This window comes from Prorops nasuta, unplaced genomic scaffold (assembly GCF_024137725.1).
Source record: "Prorops nasuta isolate Cenicafe-Biocafe unplaced genomic scaffold, Cenicafe_Pnas_1.2 PNAS00021, whole genome shotgun sequence".
Taxonomy (NCBI): Eukaryota; Metazoa; Arthropoda; class Insecta; order Hymenoptera; family Bethylidae; genus Prorops; species Prorops nasuta.
The window spans coordinates 1,749,233-1,768,870 of NW_027116818.1; the positions used below are offsets into that span (position 1 = coordinate 1,749,233).

Sequence of the window (19,638 nt, forward strand, 5' to 3'; positions counted from 1 at the left end):
TAGGATTCCTTTAAGGGTGGGGGGGGGGGGGGGGGGGGGAGAAGGGAAATTTTTCCTGGCGTGCACCAACGGATCAACAATTATGCAAAGCATGGCTTAATTGCAGCTGTGTGTGAGAACGTTCCATTTTTATCTCGTATCCTCCCCCCTCCCTTAATACACGCAGTAATTGCTTGTTTATATCGAGGAAAATTGCACTTGCCACGTTTACTCTGCAATTATCGGCTCGCGCGAGTCAATCGATCTTGTATCGAGTGAAATTAAAGATTAACACAGTATGTAAAGCACACTTGGCAGTTTAGCGAATAATTTGGAGTGACAAATTTTCTGCACACGGATAGAAAGAAATTATTTGATTCAAATAAATGTTGTACTGAATATTCACTATTATATATTTTATTCAGCTTTGACAAACATTACTCGACTGGAATGCAATTTAATTTAAATGAAATAAGCTTAATTTCACTCAAATAATTTTTATCGAAACTGAGTAAAATATTTATTCGTGAATACTCTGTGCAAGGTTTATATTTGAGTAAAATAATTTCTTTCCTCACTCTGCTTTTCAACGGGATAACTGCGATTGGACGAATGGGATTAATTCGTGGATGAAATTGGATAGGAAATTGATTTACCACGCGGTGTAAGGTAACACACACAGGCGTGTGTAATGCACGTAAATAATACTCGTACTCGAAGTTGAAGTAAGAGTCTGCGACACTGGAAACTCCGGCGTACCCACATGTTCCCGAGCACTTGTTCTCTTTTTCCTCGTCTCGCAGTCACCACGTGACAGATTCTTAATGAGAGTCACCGATAGTCTAGAAGGTTTTACTTACACACTGTCAAGAGAGCTTTTCAAAACTCAACAACCATCCTCTCGCCAACCATCTATTACAGCCAATTAAGAGACCAGCAACTAATCCCAAAGAAATTTACTCGCAGCAACAAATTATACGACTTTCGAATCGAACAAACGAATTTCGAACAGCAACGATTCTCCACTGCGCGTTAAATTTCTATCCTCCACTGGGATTTTCCCCACTGATCCAGAATTAAACCGTCGAGGACTTTTAGAAAGGTGTGAAAAAACGGAGCGAGCTAATTGTCGTGGAAAGTAATAAAATTCGTGTTTACCCACGAACACGAAGAATCTTGGCAGATAATGATCGAGCGAGGAAAAAGGCGCAATTACCGTTTAGTCCGATGAGAGATAACATTTTTTGGCTCTTTTAGCCGGTACACGATTTGTAGGATAATGGCCGGATGTAGTCACGTGGTTTCCGCTGATTCAAGGAAAACCGAAATTTTGGCACGAGTCTACCATTAACTCCGCATTGTTCCTAGAATTTTATTTCCACTATCCCTCCCCCTCTTCCTCCAGTTTCATTTGGGGAATGGCCAAAATTCCGGAAAATCGTTTCGAATCAACCCGCTACATGCGTTGACTTAAAAAATGTATTTTTTTCCGCGCCACGTGACTCGAAGACGAAGAGTAAACAAATGGCTTATTGATTGCGCAATCGAGTCACTTTGTCAAACAGTGTCTTATTGGGCAAAAATGGAGAGATGTGTCTGATAAATCACGACTGGCTCTAAAGTGGCTTTACGGGAGTAAACACGTGGCACAATAGCGGACAAACACACACACGCGCATACACTGGTTAGTGCACGGCTCAAAACGGACGCGAGAGTGTGTGGTTTGTAAACACACGCACACGAGCTCGCAGCGCAATAAAGATAGTCTACACAAACATAAATCAGTGGAAAAGAGCGAGTTGGTGAAAAAACTTTGTTTCCTAGGAAAATTGTAGAAACATTTTGCTTTGGAAGAATCACAAAGGGTTTCGAGGAAAACTCTGAGAATCGATCGAGGTACGCGGGAATAGAATCGACTAGCGTGACGGTAAATGGTTTTTTGGTTAGGAGGGGGGGGGGGGGGTGAATAAAATCTTGGATTCTTCGCGAGTGGCGATTAATATTCATGAGGCAAGAACGCGCGCGCATCCTCGAAATTACGTAGTTACGTTTGAGAGAGCGCCTTGATATTTGTTTCGATTAACTCCCTCCACCGTCCGTGGGTGCCAGCGTATACACACATTCCTGAAAGTTAGCCGAGCAAAAGTAAACCCTACGGGCCAGTTCCGAGGCAGAGCGATGATGATGCCTGTAAGCAAAGCATATCTGGCTTCTCTCGCGGGTATCCCAACACGCTCCTCGCCACCATCGTTTCACGTCTCGTTCTTGCACCGATTTCAATACACGAAAATCTCAAAACAATTTTCCTGTAGAGAGCAAAGTCTCAAAAAATGTTGCAATGCTTTCTCGTTTCAGTGTACGATCGCTGGGAGGATATGAACGGGCTAAACTGGACGATTAAAGTAGGAATAAATAGCGATTGGAAGTAGAGGAGGGGGGGGGGGACAGAACGAGTACAAAGAATGCTTGAAATCAGTTCGATAGACAGCTTCGGCAGCTGCGTGAATAAAAAGAGCGGTAGGATGGAAGAGACCGGAAGGGGGAGGGGTAATAGATTGAGAGAGAACGAAGAGACGTAGCTCTGACCTCAAGTGTCAGCAATGCGAGCAGCAATCGACTTCTCACGACCTCGAAATACTCGTAAAACCAGACTGTACAGAGATACGTTCGATTCCTTTATCAAGTATTCTCTCTCTCCCTCTCTCTCTCTCGCCGAGTCCACCCAATCATAATTTCCAATAAGCCAAGAAAACCCATTGTTTACACGCGGTTCAACCCTAACCTGACGCTAGTTTCGGTTCGGTGCGCAGTAGCGTACTGCGCAAGCACTGCCGCCAGCCACATTTCACGAGTTGGCGCGCGGCAGCCTAACCTAGCGACGACGGAGCTACCGTATTTTCCAAGCCGTCATTTGCCGAGCTTATCCAGAGCGAGTCGACGATTTATGCACGGCGATCCGGTCGTTAATAAGCGTGTAATTTGCCTCGGGATCCAGTACCACCCCCCTCCCCCTAATTCTTTCACGTACCGTTTCACGCTGCAGAGGAACGACGACGGATTTGCGAGCGGAAATCATCGTCGATTATCCACGAAGCTGGGAAAATTGCACGTACGAAAAGTTTTTTGAGATCAACGGCTTCGGGGAGTGCGTGGAGGGGGAAACGAGGAGTTTAATTGGCGGGATGATAAATAGTGGAAATTCAGGCGGAGCTGGCTGGTTACGGGCAAGTGCACGCGTGTGTACTCGTCTAGCGTGAGGAAGGAGGAGGAACGGATGTATAATTATCGGTGAGAGAGAGTCGAGGCTGCAACCTTCGACAGTGATCAGCGGCCCCAGTGGAATTCCAAGAAGCTCCGAGCAACCTGGCAAGGACCAAAGTTATGAAACGACCTCGCGCAACACGCGTGAGTCCACGTCCTGCGAGTCTGCGGCCGCTGCGCTCTCAGCCCTCGGAGTATCCCATGTGGAAAAACTCATAACACATTCCTCTCTTCGCTCGGGTATTCCGTGCAATCGTAAATTTCAACCGTCTGCCGATCAATCGTGTTTATCATACATTTACTCTCTTATTCATTTATTTGGCGCTGTGTGAATAATTATTATTGCATTCACCCCTCCTCCCTCCCTCAGTTGCTTCATAACTCCAAATCCTTGCTTACTCACTCGGTCGGTAAACCGATCCAGAATGGAATTCATAGTCGAAACTTAAGCTTAAGATCAAGGTTAAGGTTGCTGGAACATAAATGTGCTTTGAAAAGATGAAATTGTGAAAATTTAGTGTATTACTTGTAAATATTCAATTGGTGGAATAGAATTTTTTGCAAAATATTCTCCGTTTAGTTTTTGAGTAACAAATATCTGAAAATTTACTCTATACTGTACATGGTTAATGTGGAAATTTCGAAACACAACTCCTGACGTTTACTTTTACTGGAATGTTGATTTGAAGTATCGAAACATTGTAAATATCTTGCCAAGTTTATTTCAGCAAAGAAACACCCTAACAACACACATAATACAAACGTTCCATTTTATAGTCAACTGTTTATTTTAAATTTATTATTTTAAAAACTCTTGACTTAAAATCAACAGTTAACCATAAATCATCTATAAGTCGACTTAAAGACAGCAGCTGACTATAAAGTGGAACATTTGCAGTCATGTATGTTGTTAGGATGTTTCGAGGCACTACCTTCTCTTATACAGTAATTTGGACCGCCTTAATCTCAAAATAAATTTCACTCAATTTTATTTAATGAATCATAGATTGACACGATAATTCGCACACTATTGCAATATTATATTTAAATGTTTAAATTATAGTAATTGAAAAAAGTGGTAGTAATTTAAATAACAATTGCGTTTTGCCCAACACTGTTTCCTGGATTATTTAGGAGAATTCGTGGAAACTGCGAGACTAAAGACACAAAATTATAGCGTTACATAGTAAATAATTTCGAGTATTTAGCATCGACGAAAAAGAAGTCGAAGAGACAACGTAGGACGAGAAAAAAAGATGGCGGAGGTGTTTTCCTCGAAATGTAGAAATCAGGGCGCATGTGCGAATATCTAAACGCGTTGGGCTGTTGCCTCCCTCGTACATCGTTTTTCAGCCTGACAAACACGAGCACCGAGAGTCGAAGTATAAGCAAAGAGTTGCAAACTCGTAAAACCTTCCACCTGCCCTCTAGAATTCTCGTCGAACGACGCTCTTACAGCGCCGCGTTTCGATAAAACCATCTTGACCCATCCCCCCCCCCTCCTCTAACCGGAAGTTGCAGAAATTCAAATTCCAAATGGAGGATTTTGCGATTTTCCGCGGCTTTCCCGGAAGAGAGAGAGTGTGTTTCCTAGACTCCCGAGTCGTAAAACAAAATGTAGGATATTGGAGTTGGATATTTTTCAACGAGGTCTCTTTTATTGCTCGATATAAAAAGTATCATATCTCAGGAGTGCCATTTCCCCCACCACCCAGGATAATCGGTGCCAGGCAATTGCGCGTAAAACTTTTACAATGTTTTTTTTTGCGTCGTTTGGTGAACGCGATGAAAATGTTTAAGGGTAATAAGGAAACCGCGTAATTTGGCGTAAGGAAAATTTTACAAGAGGAACGACAAAGAGGGATGTACTTTTTGTCCCTCTCTCTCTTAGTCTGAAATTTCTCATTCTTGCAGCGAGGCTGTTTCAATTAGAAAAGGATACTCGCGGAGAACGGGTTGGAGAAAAGTAGTCGCTCCTGGTGGTGGGGGTAAGGAACGATTTTCCCCGAGAGATCATTTCACATTTATGGTAACGAGCGGTAAACCTTTACGCGCCCGGATGCAACCGGCCGAGTAGTTTCCCGGTCGAGCTCGGGTTTGTTTCTCTCGTCGCGTCCCTCTTTCCACTTCCGGTTTCATTCGACCCGCTTCGCGCGCCTCGTTAATTGTCGCGGGACCGCCTCCGGGACCCCATCGTCCGAGCTGGCACAATCATTTTCATAAACTTCGAAAGCAACAAAAATCAATGATGGATCTCTTTCTCCTTCTCTCTCTCTCTCTCTCTCTCTCTCTCTCTCGCTTTCTACGCAAAGTCTCATTGCATTCTGTTCAAACAAGTTTTCTCTATACACGCTATCTTCTCAAAACCACATTTTTCCAATAATACTCAAAAAAATCTGGACCAATCCAATCCAGAATTTTTGTTGCATATTCAAAATTAATTTCTTTAGACGGATACATTGGATTTATTCAGAATATTGCACTATTCGTTACAAATAATTATCTGACTTGCAGTTTAATATAGTTTTTCTTCAAAAATACGCCATTTTTACAAAAATTCCACGTACTTATCTAGTTATTGTAATAAATAATTCAAGAAAGTTTGTTTTTTTACCCCAATTTAAAAATTACACGAGTAATCTCTCGGGGCGTGAATGGAGCTATGCTGTACAGTCGACATTTTAATATATTTACCGCTTAGAAGAAACAGCAGGTAAAAAAGTTTGAAAGTAGTTTTTGCGTTCTTCCTAGTGGAAATAGAGAAAAAATGGTCGATCGATACAATCGCGAGGTGGTACAAGCGACGTTTACGGTTATCAGTAAGCTAGATAAGTACAGGTCGAGTGTATATAGAATAAATGGTAAGCCTTGTAGTTTGTAATAACTTAATCGGCTCGTGGCTAGCAAAAATTCTTTTATCTGGGTCCGGACCGATGGGCTATCGGGCAATCGGTTCACCTTTTCAGATAAGATAAATGGCCAGAACGCGCCTCTCTCGCCATTTCATTTCGTCCAAAGAAAATTGCATGGCACGGTGAATAAAACTCGACTTTAAAAATGAGGGGAAAAAATCGGTTGGTCGAATCGGCCAAGTTGGCAGCCTTCCACGGTAAAGTGCAATTTCTAATGGAGACCTAGGCGAGATAATTAGATTCGTTCGTATTTTCTAATAAGCACAAGGCCATAGTGTGGAGGAGAAATAATTATAATTAATACAGCGTCACCGCTTTATCTCCACGAGAACAACGCTATTCCCGACTCGCTAATTATTTCGTATATCGAATATAACGCGTTCGTACTGAAAACCACACGTTTTACAATACCGCTTGTGCCAGGAAAAAAATGAGACTCTCGAATAATCGTTTTGCGCGTTGCTCGGACTCGGTATAGTTATTGTTCATCGCTCTTCACCCATGAGCGAACATGCGAGTGATCCTGAAGAAGAAGAGAGAGAAAAAAAGTCCTACTTCTCAATGTAATCTTCCAGTGTGATTGAGTCCATGTGGAGAGCGTAGAGTAGTTGGCATTGCCGTGGAAGCGAAAAAAAAAACTAGCCTGGTAAACGCAAGGTTGCGTGGCTGTTGGGGGACGAAGTTGCGTGTGTTTCCGTGGCAAAAATGCCACCGCGGGTGTGGGAATGATTGTTGTTACGCCGCGAGCTGGAAAGGTGTCGGGAGGGGAGAAGCCGAGAGAAAAACAAGCCGAGTCTCCAAGTCAAACTGAAAAGAACGTCGAATCGCAACTGCTTCCCTCGAACAACTTGTATATTCGAAAATAACGAGCCCATATTTACTCCTAATCCGGAGAAAACCGAGCGAATAACGAGATTAAAATTACTTCTAACTCGAGAAAAAAAGTTTCGCTCCGTGGGCCAATGTAATCGCTTGTTTTGCTCTCTTCGCCCACTTGTTTTCCTTCCAGCTTATTGTTTCTTCTGGGAAACAGTCTGTGTACACAACAGATAATCGAGCATTGAAAAAGCTGTTTGACCATCTCGAAGGTTTTTATCTTTTGAACCTGAACTTCGCGCTGCTCCTAAATATATACGACTGTTAACTCGTGCCAAACCGATAAATTCGTATAGTAGAGAGAGAGAGAGAGAGAACGAAGGAAGAAAAGTCGTCTACTATTCTTTCACACTGTTTGAAATAATTATTAAGAGGAAATGCCACTGTAGAAATTGAAGAGGAAAAGCGTTCTTGGAATTCGCAAAGTAATGAATTTTAATCTCTAATAACTTTTTATTAACTAGTAGCTAATTAAAAAAAAAATATAAGAATTCTATTCTCGTAAAATCACTCCGTATGCAATAATTTATCGATTTGGCATATACGAGTTAACCAGATACCTTGTATACATATAAGAGAATAGCAACAATCCACAGTTATGGTATATAGCTGCTCCGCAATCGTTAAAATTACGAATAAGATACGCGATTGAAGAGTAGCAACGGAGAGACAACGGATCATTGTCAGCTTGATTTATGTGGCTGGAAGATTGGTTTGGCGCATGAATTGTATGCTTTGTAGCGTTGGAAATTGGTGTGGTAAGGTATTGAATGGTATCTGAGATATATGGATCATTAATTAGTGGCAGCTGGGAGGGAAAAAAGTGTGCATGACGACGGGTAACCCGAGACGATTTCAGAAATCTTGATATTCCCGATGTTAACCGGTGAACCAAGCACGGTGCGGTTACACGTACCGCGAGTGGGGCGCAAACTCCAACGTGGAGATTCGTGCAAAGAAAAGACGACGGGAGAATCCGTTACGGATCGGGAGTCATGTCGACTACCAGTGTATTTCGCCCGTCGTCTTATCCCCATCGTATTAGGTTTTACGATAAAAATGATTTTACTTACCTCCTCCTATTCCTGCCAGCGTTGCTCATTGCAAAAGGGATTGGCAGGAAGTCAACGATGGATCGATGCTTTTTGTCCGGGAAACATACCGATAGGACTATATCGATATTTCCCTGTTGACGCACGACCTTCGAAACATTCGCAGCATTGAAATGGCTGCGTGTCTCGTGTCACGTTTGTTATCCGGCGAGGAGGCTCTCAGACATTATCGTGAAGAAACAACATCGTTTATCACGATCGGTACAACATTCGAGCCGCAAAATCGCACACAAGCTCTCTCGCACTTGTGCTCGACATGCTCCTCCAGCCGTGAACAATATCACAAATTCTTTTTCTCGTTTCCTCCTACTATATACTTACCTCTTCCTCGATGCTTCTGTATTCTCATGATCCAACCTCGCTAGACTCTCATAGCTCGGTGTATTAAAAACTTCCCCACTATTATATTTCAACGCCTCCCTATCCATCTTCCTATCGTTGTCTTCTCCTTCTTTTTTTCATTCCTCCTTAGATACCAGGCAGGCGTCCAGATGGACGAGTGGGCAACGATACCGTTCTAATCCGTAATAATCAATGGTCATATTTACCGTTGCATCCCGAGTTGACCTGATTCAGCGATTTATTTCATCGATTTATTTTGATCGTCACTCTCCGATCCTTCCCGAGCGTCCTCGGTAGTAGCTCCACTCTAAATGAGTTTCTGAAAATCTCTATCTGGATCAGGATCGCCTCGACGAATCTCTCGCCAGCCAGCCTCTCAACCGGTCGTGCGTTCATTTTTCCATCAGTTTCACCATCTTCCGTTATTCATCTCGGCTCGGGCTCATTGAATGATTTAGTCATTGCGAGTCATCGATTAATGTTATTTATTATCAATCCACTCGGGTGTAACTCTATTCTCTCTAATCAGCAGGCATCGTGGCTTTCTCCTCTACAATTAAATGGCGTACACCTAAATTGCTTTGTTGATCCTCCACCACAACAATCGGAAGGAAAGTCGAGAGCCCTCCATCCCCATCCCGGGCATACAAGTGGGGGAATTAACTTGGACCGACGGGATGCTCGAGTTAAAAACACAAGCCGGTATAACAAAGATACGATCCAACGATTTGAAAAGTTTGCCGCATAGAATGCAACAAGGTATAAAATGGCCGAGAGACAATTTCTCAACTGTAAAACGAGTAGCTGTAGGAGGGAGCGCCGTGAAAAGAAAAGAAAAAAAAAGTTAATGGCTTCGAAAGGGTATTTACAAACATTCGGGATAATAAATGGCGTTGCACAATTTTGCCGAGAAAGAAAAATGACCGCTTCGTTGCTTCAATGATCGACCCAGGAATGTCTTCGATATGAAGCAACTGTCATATTACTTTATCATGCATTTCGTCATGGCGGACCCAAAACACATTTCAAAATCAACGAGCACACACACACAAACAAGCAACGGGGCCCGACACTTTTTAATCGTACCCCTCCTCCAGGGCGCATAAAAAACGCGTCCTTAGAACAATGCGAATCAGAATTCCGCATCAGCGCACCACAATCACGTGGGTAGATAAAACACAATCGTGCACAATTATACTGGCAAAATCAGCGAAAAATCTTCCGGGTATTATAAATATTCAATCGAGCTTTCGATCAGTGCTCCAGCAGCCAAATTTTGTAAGGCCGTGCAAGAATATCGTGATGCTGCGTGTCTTTTTGCTCTTTTTCCTTCAAGGATGTAAGAATCGGGTTCTCTCTCAAGGTAAGCATCCTCAAACTTGATTTTCGACGATGAAAACAAGACCCTGCGGAGAAAACCAGTAGTAGTAACTCAGCACAGAAGCGTATCGTTGAGTGGAAAATGAAAAATCCTTTGTCGAAATGAGCGATTTCAGTTTTTACCTTCAAAAATGTTAAAATTTCCCTCGACGAAACCGAACTTTAACGTTCATTTTTAGTTTTCAAGACTTTCCTCTGCTCCACAAGTTTTTCATTCGGGACGAAAGGGTCAAGTCCTGGGAGAAAACTCCCTGGGCGAAAAAACTGGATGGGTCTCCTCAATGATGTTCAAAAGGAATCCCTTAGGAGGGAGGAGGGGGACAGCAGAGGGATCACTGCAGTCACGAAACAAGACTGCGATCGCGATGAAAATATTTTGAAGAATCTGGGAAAGGAACAAATTTATGGCATAGGAAAAGATGTTTTGGATTAAGAGCAACCTCTAAAGGAGGAAAATCATTGTAGGGAAGACTGGAAATTTAAAATTATTGGAGAACGGTTGGGTAGGAAGACTAATTTAGGTTAGAAAATGAGAGCTTTTTGAGAAAAATTGTTGGACTGATACAGAATTCGTGCACTGACCTTTCAGGTTAAATATCCTCGAGGAGTTGGCAGCTCCCGTGGAGCTGGTTTCTTCCCTTTCATCGGCGTCCAGCACTGGATTCACGAGGAATCACGTCCACAAAGCACTGGACACAACCGGGAAGGCCTCGATGACCCCGGAGAGCCATAATTGGCGTGAATCGGGTATCGGTACACGTGATTACGGTCGAAAAATCGAGTTTTTCTCGTAGCCGCGCACTATTTTCTTTCAACTACCCGACGAAACGAACTTGCAAGCACCGAGACACCTTTCGTTCTATTCCTTACGTCCAGTCGGGCCAATTTCTTTGCCCTCAGTCTTCAAATCCACCAGCACAGTTTGCCCTGGCTGCCTTGCCTGCAGCCTGTCTGGCTTGCTCGGCTTGCCTTGCCTCTGCCTGCTGCTGCTGCTGCTTGCTTGCCTTCCTTCCTTGTCCCCGCGCGAGACCCACACACAGCAGCGGCAACGACTAACAATCCAACATGGCGCACGCCGTGCTTTGCGCTTAAGCGACCAATCACAGCCCTCCAAATTCCTGCCAACTCCATCTACGTCGTTCTCGAAAATCTACGAGGGAAACTCTGCTTTTCCATTTATCGATAATGTAGAAACCCCCATGATTCGATGATTTAATAAAATATATATTTCGTTTGTTGGAAAAAAGAGTACGTATTTTTCTCTCAAAATCAAAATATCATAAAAGTACTTGTTCAGCCAAATCCTTTTATTTACAAATGGAAAGCCAGTACAAATAAGATCTACGCTCTATCGATATTTATCGCCTGCACCTTTTCCACAGACAGATGTATCCCAAAATATGAAAGATTGCGTAGATTATGCTCATGTAAACGATGTCGGTCCAGTAATGATTCTCGTCAAAATCGTAGCGGTCGAGAACATCGGTGCCTTCGGTCAGACAGGGTAATTCTGGATCGGTCATTTCGCAAGCTGTCACAGAGTTTACAGCGTGATTGAATGGTAAGCGTTAAAAATAAGAGAAATACTCACATATATTATGCACGCCTGACCATTGAACGATTGTCAGAGCCTCCGTTGAATGAAGCAGCCAAGAAACGTATTTCACCCATTTCACGTAAATTGGCAAAGTGCTGAAAAATAATATCGATATAAACGAAATCAGTATTGTTTTTTATCTTTTCAGATGTACCAACCTGAGTTTTGTGAAAGGTCCCATAGTGATCATCAAAATATAATCAAATGGAACCAGAAATGCCATCGCAAGAGGAACCGTATCAAAAGCAGCAGAGAAGAAACAGCCTAAAATTAATCTTTAATAAATATTTAAAGTGCAATAAATTCTATACATAATGATTCAAACAATTACCACAGGCGGTAGAAACGTTCATCGTGAAGATGACCACCAATAGGCTTAAGCCAAAAGCATCCATTGTACTCCTAAGACCAGCCAACCAATACAAGATCATCGTGAACAGGACTGGTTCGATTATTAATCCAGGAATCTAATAATAACAATAGAAATTATTTTCAGCAAAAATTCGATTATTTTCTTCATTACCAGTGAGGCGATTCGCGAGATATAATAAAGACAGGCCGAATACATTCCAGCACGGTATTCCCTTAGGAAAAGTGGTAGATCTTGAGGAAACAAAGCAAGAGTGGCGTACATGGGGAAAAATGCATTTTCCGCAACCAAAACGAACAGGACACCTTGAATCGCTTGGATCCCTCTCTGGTCAAGATTTAAAGCCCCTACGAAGCACAATCCTGCCATTAGTGCCACAGACTGAAAAGAAGAAAACTTTGAAAACATTTTCTGAATTCACATAAAAAAGTATTAAGCGATATTTTAATGAATAATAGCTCAATTACCCTCAGTATTGAAATAAAATACGTCTCACCATTTTCTGCAAAATTCTTATTAACTGAACCGAAGGATCTCGGACGACTTGAATTATTCCTCGCTGAACCAGCCAGTACAGGCGACACCAGCAGTACGGCTCTTTACTAAAAGAGTCATATATACATGATTAAAAAAATAATTTAAATAAATGAAGCAAGAATGAGGTACAAACAAAGTTTCTTACAAATCATTTTTCTCCAGTAAATTTATGCTTTGCTGGAAAGTATAAGTTTTTCTTGAAAACTGATAGTATTAAGAAGATAAAATCTATATTGTTATTCCTAATGAGAAATCAATTTACATAGGATTCAGCAATGTGTAACTGGAGTTGGATAGTGACGTCAATTTCCCTGCACGCCTCGCTACTCAGGAAAGCATCGCAAATTCTTCGAGCGGTTCTTCTGCAGCTATCCTCATCCTTAGGGGCGATCGCCAAGGTCGTAACAAGAAAATCCGCAGGGTTGTACGTCCTTGGACAAACGTAGCCCAGGCTGAAGAATAAATTACAATAAATAACCCATTGCATCGACTCAATAACGAGGAAAAATTTAAGCAATGACCTTGAGAAAAATCTAACAGCCTGCTCGCTAGTGCCAGCAAAAGCGATCCTTCCATCTGCGACTAAAATGATTTTGTCGAAGGAATTAAATATAGCGGAGCTCGGCTGGTGAATCGTGCAAATCACGGTTCTCCCTTTCGATGAAAAATATGACAATTGTTTCATGAGAACCTTAGCAGAGTGAGCATCCAATCCAGTCGTTGGCTCGTCGAGAAATAAAATCTTAGGATCTGTCAGCAGCTGCAAATTTTACATTATTTTTAATAATTGTCCAAGAATGATAGTGAGGTTAAAATAAAAATATTACCTCGGTAGCGAAAGCCAATCTCTTCTTCTCCCCACCTGACAACACCTTGTCATCCCCTCCACTTCCTATTCTGGTATTCGATCTAGAGTACAGACCAACTTCCCTCAGCAAATCATTGATTTTCTCGCGAATTTCACAATGTCTCATTCGCCTATCCAGTTTCATTCTCGCCTGAGGATAAAACGAATTTTACAAATATTCAATTTTCGAAAACAAATTAATTATGCTTTAATTAAATTCTTTTTCTTCTCCGACGACTTGCCATGAACCACAGGTGTTCCAGTACAGTCATCGTTCCGATAAAAATATCCTCCTGATGCATAAAACCACTGTGGTGCATCATGTACGAAGATCCAACCGTCAATCCGTTCACGCGAATATCTCCATGTACCACTACACCAGCTGTTAATTGAAAAAAAAAGTATGTGAGATTGTAATACATGTATTTTCTAAATAGCAAATGCAGCTTTCCATACTCACGAGGTGATCTGAAGGCCACAGCAGACATCAAAGAACTTTTTCCAGCACCACTGATGAATTGTAAAAAAGAAAAGGTATAAAAAAAATTACAAAAATAAATTTTAATAAATTATTGCAAAAAAATTTAATTTACCTGCTTCCCAGAATCGCAGTGAGATCTTTGGGCCTTGCTACTCCACGCACTGAAATATAATGTAATAAGTAAAGTAGATTAAATGAACAAATTTAAAAAATTTTTTACCATTGTTAATGAGTTGTTTGCAAATTTTGTTTCCTTTTGCTACAGAATACACTGACAGATCCTGCCAGGACAGAATGGTTCCTTTAGCTCCAAAACTCATTGCTAATTTTGTTCTCTACTAAAAAAATTTCAAGCCCACGCACGCACTCATACACACACACATACACCCACACACACACAAACGTAAAATTTGATCAAGTCATTTCATGGATGATTCAAGAAGGAGTGATTGGAAGAAACATCGTTCCACGATAGAATTTGTTATGTTTGCACGTTTGTATTTTTCTAGTAAAATTTATTATGATTCATGGGGGGCTTGAGCCGTCCGTCGATCGCTGGTCTGCCGGAAGCCTCAGAATCGCACAGGGGCCGTTAGTAAACTGAACGCGAATGGAACTCACTCCTGTTCTCTCTGACTTTGTTTTCCTCTCCCTCTTTCTTCCTCCTCTACCCCTCCCCCCCCTCCCGTAGTTCCCTTCGCGATCAGTTTCATCCAACACACCCTAAAAACACACGCATGCATACGCAGTACATAAAAACAAACTCCATCCGTGTGAAAAACCACAAAGTACACTTGGGTGATTTTCCGAAGCTCGCATATTCCACAGAAACGTTTTCGCAGATCTCGGATTAAATGGATAATCTGAATTTTTCCGCTTCTTCCGATACCATTCCCAACAGTTCCTTCTCTCCTTTACACCATTCACAAGTAAAACTGCATGCCGAGCACGAGGATTATGGTAATTGTAGAACGAAACCTTATACTTGTCCGGTGTTGGGTTGTAATGGTGTGGAAGGATTTCTCTTATGCATCTTATTTTCCTCCATCGAATATTTCAAACCAACGTGCTTTAAAATTTCCTAATTTTGTAGATCGTATCCTTTTTTATTAGCGAGGAATTTTTTTTTCCAAAATTTTCCAAGAAAGAAATTGAGAACCAGATACCACTTCCGGTTAACCTGAAGAAGAGTCGAAGGTTAAAAAATTAGTGGAGCTTCCGGTATGCATGTTAGACACGAAAATAAGGACGGGTAGGAGGTGTAGTGTCGTGTGTACGTGAGAGATAAAATTATTGGAGCAAGTGCATCGACATCGATGATGTGGAGTAATTAAAAATAGCAAGTTTCACGTGCGCCATTTCCTGTTTCGACGACTGACCACGCGTTGATGTCTCGGTATCCTCGTGCAAACCGGTTGCTATGTACACCGTGCGACCACACAAAGTTTAAATAGAAAAATTGTGGGAGGACTATGTACGTGTTTTTACCTCAGAGAAAACTGCATACCTATACAAGCAGACACACACACACACACACACACAAATACATATGCCTGACTACCCGTCCGGAAGTTACGAAAACAAATACTTGCGGTATGTTAAGTCATAATGAATTTTCTACCAGCTGCTAAATCACTCCTGACGTTAAAAAGTACACCGTATAAATTCTGTGCACCCATTTCATACGTTGCTCAGCCACAATCTTATTAACAAATATTTCTTACTCATTCAACTCTTCGTAGCCAATATCAGAATAAATTAAAAAACCTCGTTTAGTTTATGCACTTTATTTCGTTTTTTCCTTATACTGAACTATTTCAGTCGTTCTGTCAATATTCTCTGTAAAACACTGGCATCGATGAATTATTTTCGATATAAATAAAAATTCTGCTTATCTCATATTTTTAATTCTTCTTATACGTTTTGGAGAGTAGTGCCAAGAACGCCATTAGACGGAAAACAATGAACAGAGAAATCAGACTGATTATATCTATCCAGAAATGTTCCTGAAAGTAATAATGATTTTTCTCTCAACTTTGTACTGATATCTTTATTAATTGTGTCGTAGAGCTTACCTCTTCAAAATTAAAAGTTTGTAAGACCATTTTGCCTGACTTGGGACAGGTAGCATTACTCCTAGTACAAGCAATTGTTTCAACTTGTGCCCATTGATTGATTAAAAGTGCTTCATTACCATATCGAAACCAGGAGAGATAGGAGAACCACTCAAAATAAACAGGAACTGATCTAAATTATTGAAAAGAGATACTGTTTGATTTTAAAGAGATAAAAAAATATACTGAGACAGTTTAAACTAAAGGTATTACCCAGTGTTTAAAAAAAAGCCACCAAACAGCAGGAAAGGAATAATAACTGGAGGGCCAATGGAAAGTGCCATTGACAAATTGGTACTAGCACACGATATCAAATATCCTGAAATGAAAATTAAGTATCGTTTTAAGAAAGAGTTTCCTAAGAAATAACAAAAAAGAATTGACGAAGGGATACAAAAATTGCAAGTGAATAAATATTTTGCGAGTAGAAACGGATAGGAGGATTTTATCCGGGAATTACAGAGACTATCAAGTCACAGACTACTGCCGTAAGACGATAGTGAATGTAATTCTATCACGTGCTAGTAAATATGAAATCCATGACGAACTAAATATCAACGGATCGTTTATCCTACAGATTTCGAGAATTATCTCGAGGCTGCTAAGATGAGATTTATCAAGCAAGCTATCGCTAACCAACGTATCACATTACTGAATTTTTCTCTTCTTCCGATTCCAATCGACACTGAAATGTTTTACCTATTTTTTCCTACAATTTTCTAATTAGTATAGTTGACTGTATTTATCGTATCATTTCAATACCGAACGATGTGGCTACGTTGGCTACAAGAGCAACGACCGCAGTGGCGATAAAAAAGTGATCCACTCCGGGATAAAGGCCGATCATTGGATAAACGATGACAGTGAAGATGAGCGGAACTGCCAAAAACACTGGAGCTTCTGCCAGAGTTTTGCATATAAAATAAATGTCGGTGCGATACATCCCGTTGCGATGTTCCCGCAGAAAAATAGGCATTTCCACGCAGAACACATTGATGACGGCGAACACATTTTGAAATGTCATATTTGTTAAGAATAAAAATAAAGCCCCGTTGATATTCATAACGCCATCTTGATCCATCTTCTGTCCGAAGTAGACTACACCGATCAACAAGGATACCATCTGTAATAAAGAAGCAGGTATAAAACCACTATAAACATTTTTGAGAATATTACAATAATATACCGGAAAAAGCGATCATTGTTTCATGAAAATTGGGCGTATACCATAGTTTGCAAGAGTCGAACTTTCACAAGAATCGGCTCCTTGATGACCGAGAGCCAGGATCTCCAAAGTACAGCGCGAAATTGTTCGCACCAGGAAGCTTTATACGGCGACTTGCCAAAATCAGTGGAGCGCCATTCTTTCATTTCCGCTTTCCCACCGTAAATAGCTCCAGCTTCTTGCGCAATTTTTATTCCCATCTCGCTTTTCTCGAAGGTGTCAGAAACCACGTTTATCGAGTGCCTGCAAGAACCTTCTCGTCCTGGCACTACCGCCAGAACCTGAATAAAATAATCCGCAGGATTATAATTGCTTGGACAAGCTGCACCCAACCTAATATAACAATTTTTCAAATTAATATCACAACGCATGGAAAATCTAGCGAAGCACAAAAATAGATTTACTGTTTGAAAAAGACGCAAGCTTGCTCGGCAGTTCCCATGAAAGCAACGCGACCCTCTGCCATTAATAGAATTCGGTCAAAAAGAGCGAATAATTCAGAAGACGGCTGGTGGAGGGTGGCAACAATAGTTTTTCCACGAGCTAAAAGTCAAATTGTATATTAGCGCTTTGGATCAGTGAGACGTCGTTGAGACATTAAGTTACCAGCTAGAGCTTTTAGAAGTGAAACTACTTGATGAGCCATGAAGGAATCAAGACCAGAAGTGGGCTCGTCGCAGAACATCAGTGGAGGATCCGTGAGGACCTCAGAAGCAAACGAGAGTCTCTTCATCTCCCCTCCTGACAATCCTTTTACTCGTCCTGGCACGCCTATTATAGTGTTTCTGCATTTTGTCAGTGCCAACTGCAATTTTTAATTTTACGAATAACTTCTTCGCATTAAAAAGAGAAAAAGTATGGTTTTCAATAGCATACTTCGCTGATAACCTCATCCACTCTTCTGGTTCTTTGCTTATAAGGAATGTTCCCATCCATGCGGACCATTGCTTGGAAAAGTAGGTGCTCCTTAACAGTGAGGGTACCGATAAAGAGGTCGTCCTGCTGAACGTAAGCTGTCCTTGAGGTCAAAACTCTAGCAGCTATTCTTTGACCATTCGCTCCCATCATTCCGGATACGGTAACGCCACTTCCGGAACGGAAGGTCAGTGCATTCAGCAACGTTGTCTTCCCGGAACCGGAAGAGCCCATTATTACCAACAACTCACCAGGATAAGCCACTCCACAAACTACAAATAATTACGTTTACAGATTTTACAATTTTTCTTCATTCAAATGGAGCTCTCTCCAAGAGAGATTTTTTGGATTGTCGACATAAATTTGATTTACCATTTTTCAAAATATGCTTCTTCTCGATGGTTGTTTTCTTTTTAGGGAACGCTCGATCCCATAGTCTATCCTTTTTTATAGTAGCAAAGACATTCACGTCGCTCCACGTATACGTGATAGTTTCTGGATTATTTGCGGTTTTACGAGTGTTGTAAGAGGTATTGCAAATAGGCTCCATTTGCAAAAGAATATTAGCATCTCCATCCAGTGTCGATGCGCTTCCATTTTCACCCTGCTAAAAAATTATTTAATCAATTATTTTATTCAATCTGTATAAGCATCAATGAGGTATCGGTGAAAGCTGAGTTAATTTTTGCAAGAAGCCCCTTTGCCTCAACCACAATGGGGTTTCCTCAAAACATTGCCATTCCCCCTGCTATTCTTAGCGATCAATAATATTCCAAAGGACAACAATGATCTACAATATTGGTCAGTGTGATTGAGACTAAGGATTAAGAAAATTAAAAAATAAATACACAAAAATTGATTCACGTGGAAATTTAAATAATATGATAACAAAAGAAAATTCTACTTAAAGCAAGATTAATCTCTTCTAAATTAAGATTATGCACCGACGATTTCTCAATGATAAACAGAATGCTGTCTCGCAGCATGAGATAAATCTTCAAATGAGATTATTTAAATATAGAATTAACACCTCAATAGTCTCGTCTCTAAATGATCAGTAATTGTTCGTTACATCAATATCGAGAAGTGCGCAATGAAAATTGAACTTACAGTGGAGATTGCTCGATAAGAAAATTTTTGTGTGCTCGTGGAAGGCACCGAAGCCTTGATCAATGGCTCAGTCTCCTCAATTGCTGTCATTTTACAGCTTTGCACAAAACACTATACTTCCTCAGACTCCAATCACCCCAACACAAAGACACTACAAAATTCAGCTGTATAAATAATTTATCGATTCTTTCTTCCTATGAATTATAACAAGCTCCAAACGATGTCAGATATCATTATGACAGTCTATAGAATAATCTGTGAATATTTTTCAAACTGACGTCAGCAACGTCATTTATGCAACAGATTGACATCCAGAAAAATTGAAAATCCCTTCCTCTGGTAATGCACCTCCATTATTATAGTTGCTACACAATCCTATTGAACAATTTGCAATCCGTTTGCCGAGGGAGAAAAGTGAAGCGTGTGTCGACTAGAGTCTCGTTGCAGGTAAACCAGCCAACAGGTATTTTCTTTCTGCTTCGTGTAGTCAAGCCAGATCTGTGTGTACCTTATGCACACACCTTCATAAAGCATAAGCGTGGCAGCCCTTACATAAATATCTGTATAGCTCCAGTTTCTA

General features: G+C 41.0%; 2 protein-coding genes across 3 annotated transcripts in view; both read right to left on the bottom strand.

Annotated features, from left to right (window-relative positions):
• RhoGAP19D (Rho GTPase activating protein at 19D) overlaps positions 1-10,902 on the bottom strand; it is a 71,259-nt gene extending 60,357 nt beyond the window's left edge. For both annotated transcript variants that reach the window (XM_066739819.1, XM_066739818.1), the window contains exon 1: positions 10,445-10,902. The gene's annotated coding sequence lies outside the window, so the exon portion shown is untranslated. The remainder of the gene's footprint in view (positions 1-10,444) is intronic.
• A 252-nt stretch (positions 10,903-11,154) lies between these two features.
• On the bottom strand, positions 11,155-19,399 carry LOC136780943 (ABC transporter G family member 2-like). Its single transcript, XM_066739562.1, is given in 26 exon segments — positions 11,155-11,393; positions 11,454-11,554; positions 11,618-11,723; positions 11,791-11,928; positions 11,931-12,210; positions 12,326-12,431; positions 12,512-12,543; positions 12,629-12,818; positions 12,888-13,126; positions 13,194-13,364; positions 13,456-13,595; positions 13,674-13,723; positions 13,807-13,855; positions 13,915-14,029; positions 14,680-14,775; positions 15,331-15,396; positions 15,611-15,700; positions 15,770-15,941; positions 16,022-16,127; positions 16,571-16,931; positions 17,036-17,366; positions 17,438-17,576; positions 17,640-17,838; positions 17,910-18,220; positions 18,321-18,555; positions 19,059-19,399. Coding segments are annotated over 26 exon segments (4,086 nt in total). The 5' UTR covers positions 19,149-19,399; the 3' UTR covers positions 11,155-11,220.
• Between the last annotated feature and the right edge of the window lie 239 nt (positions 19,400-19,638).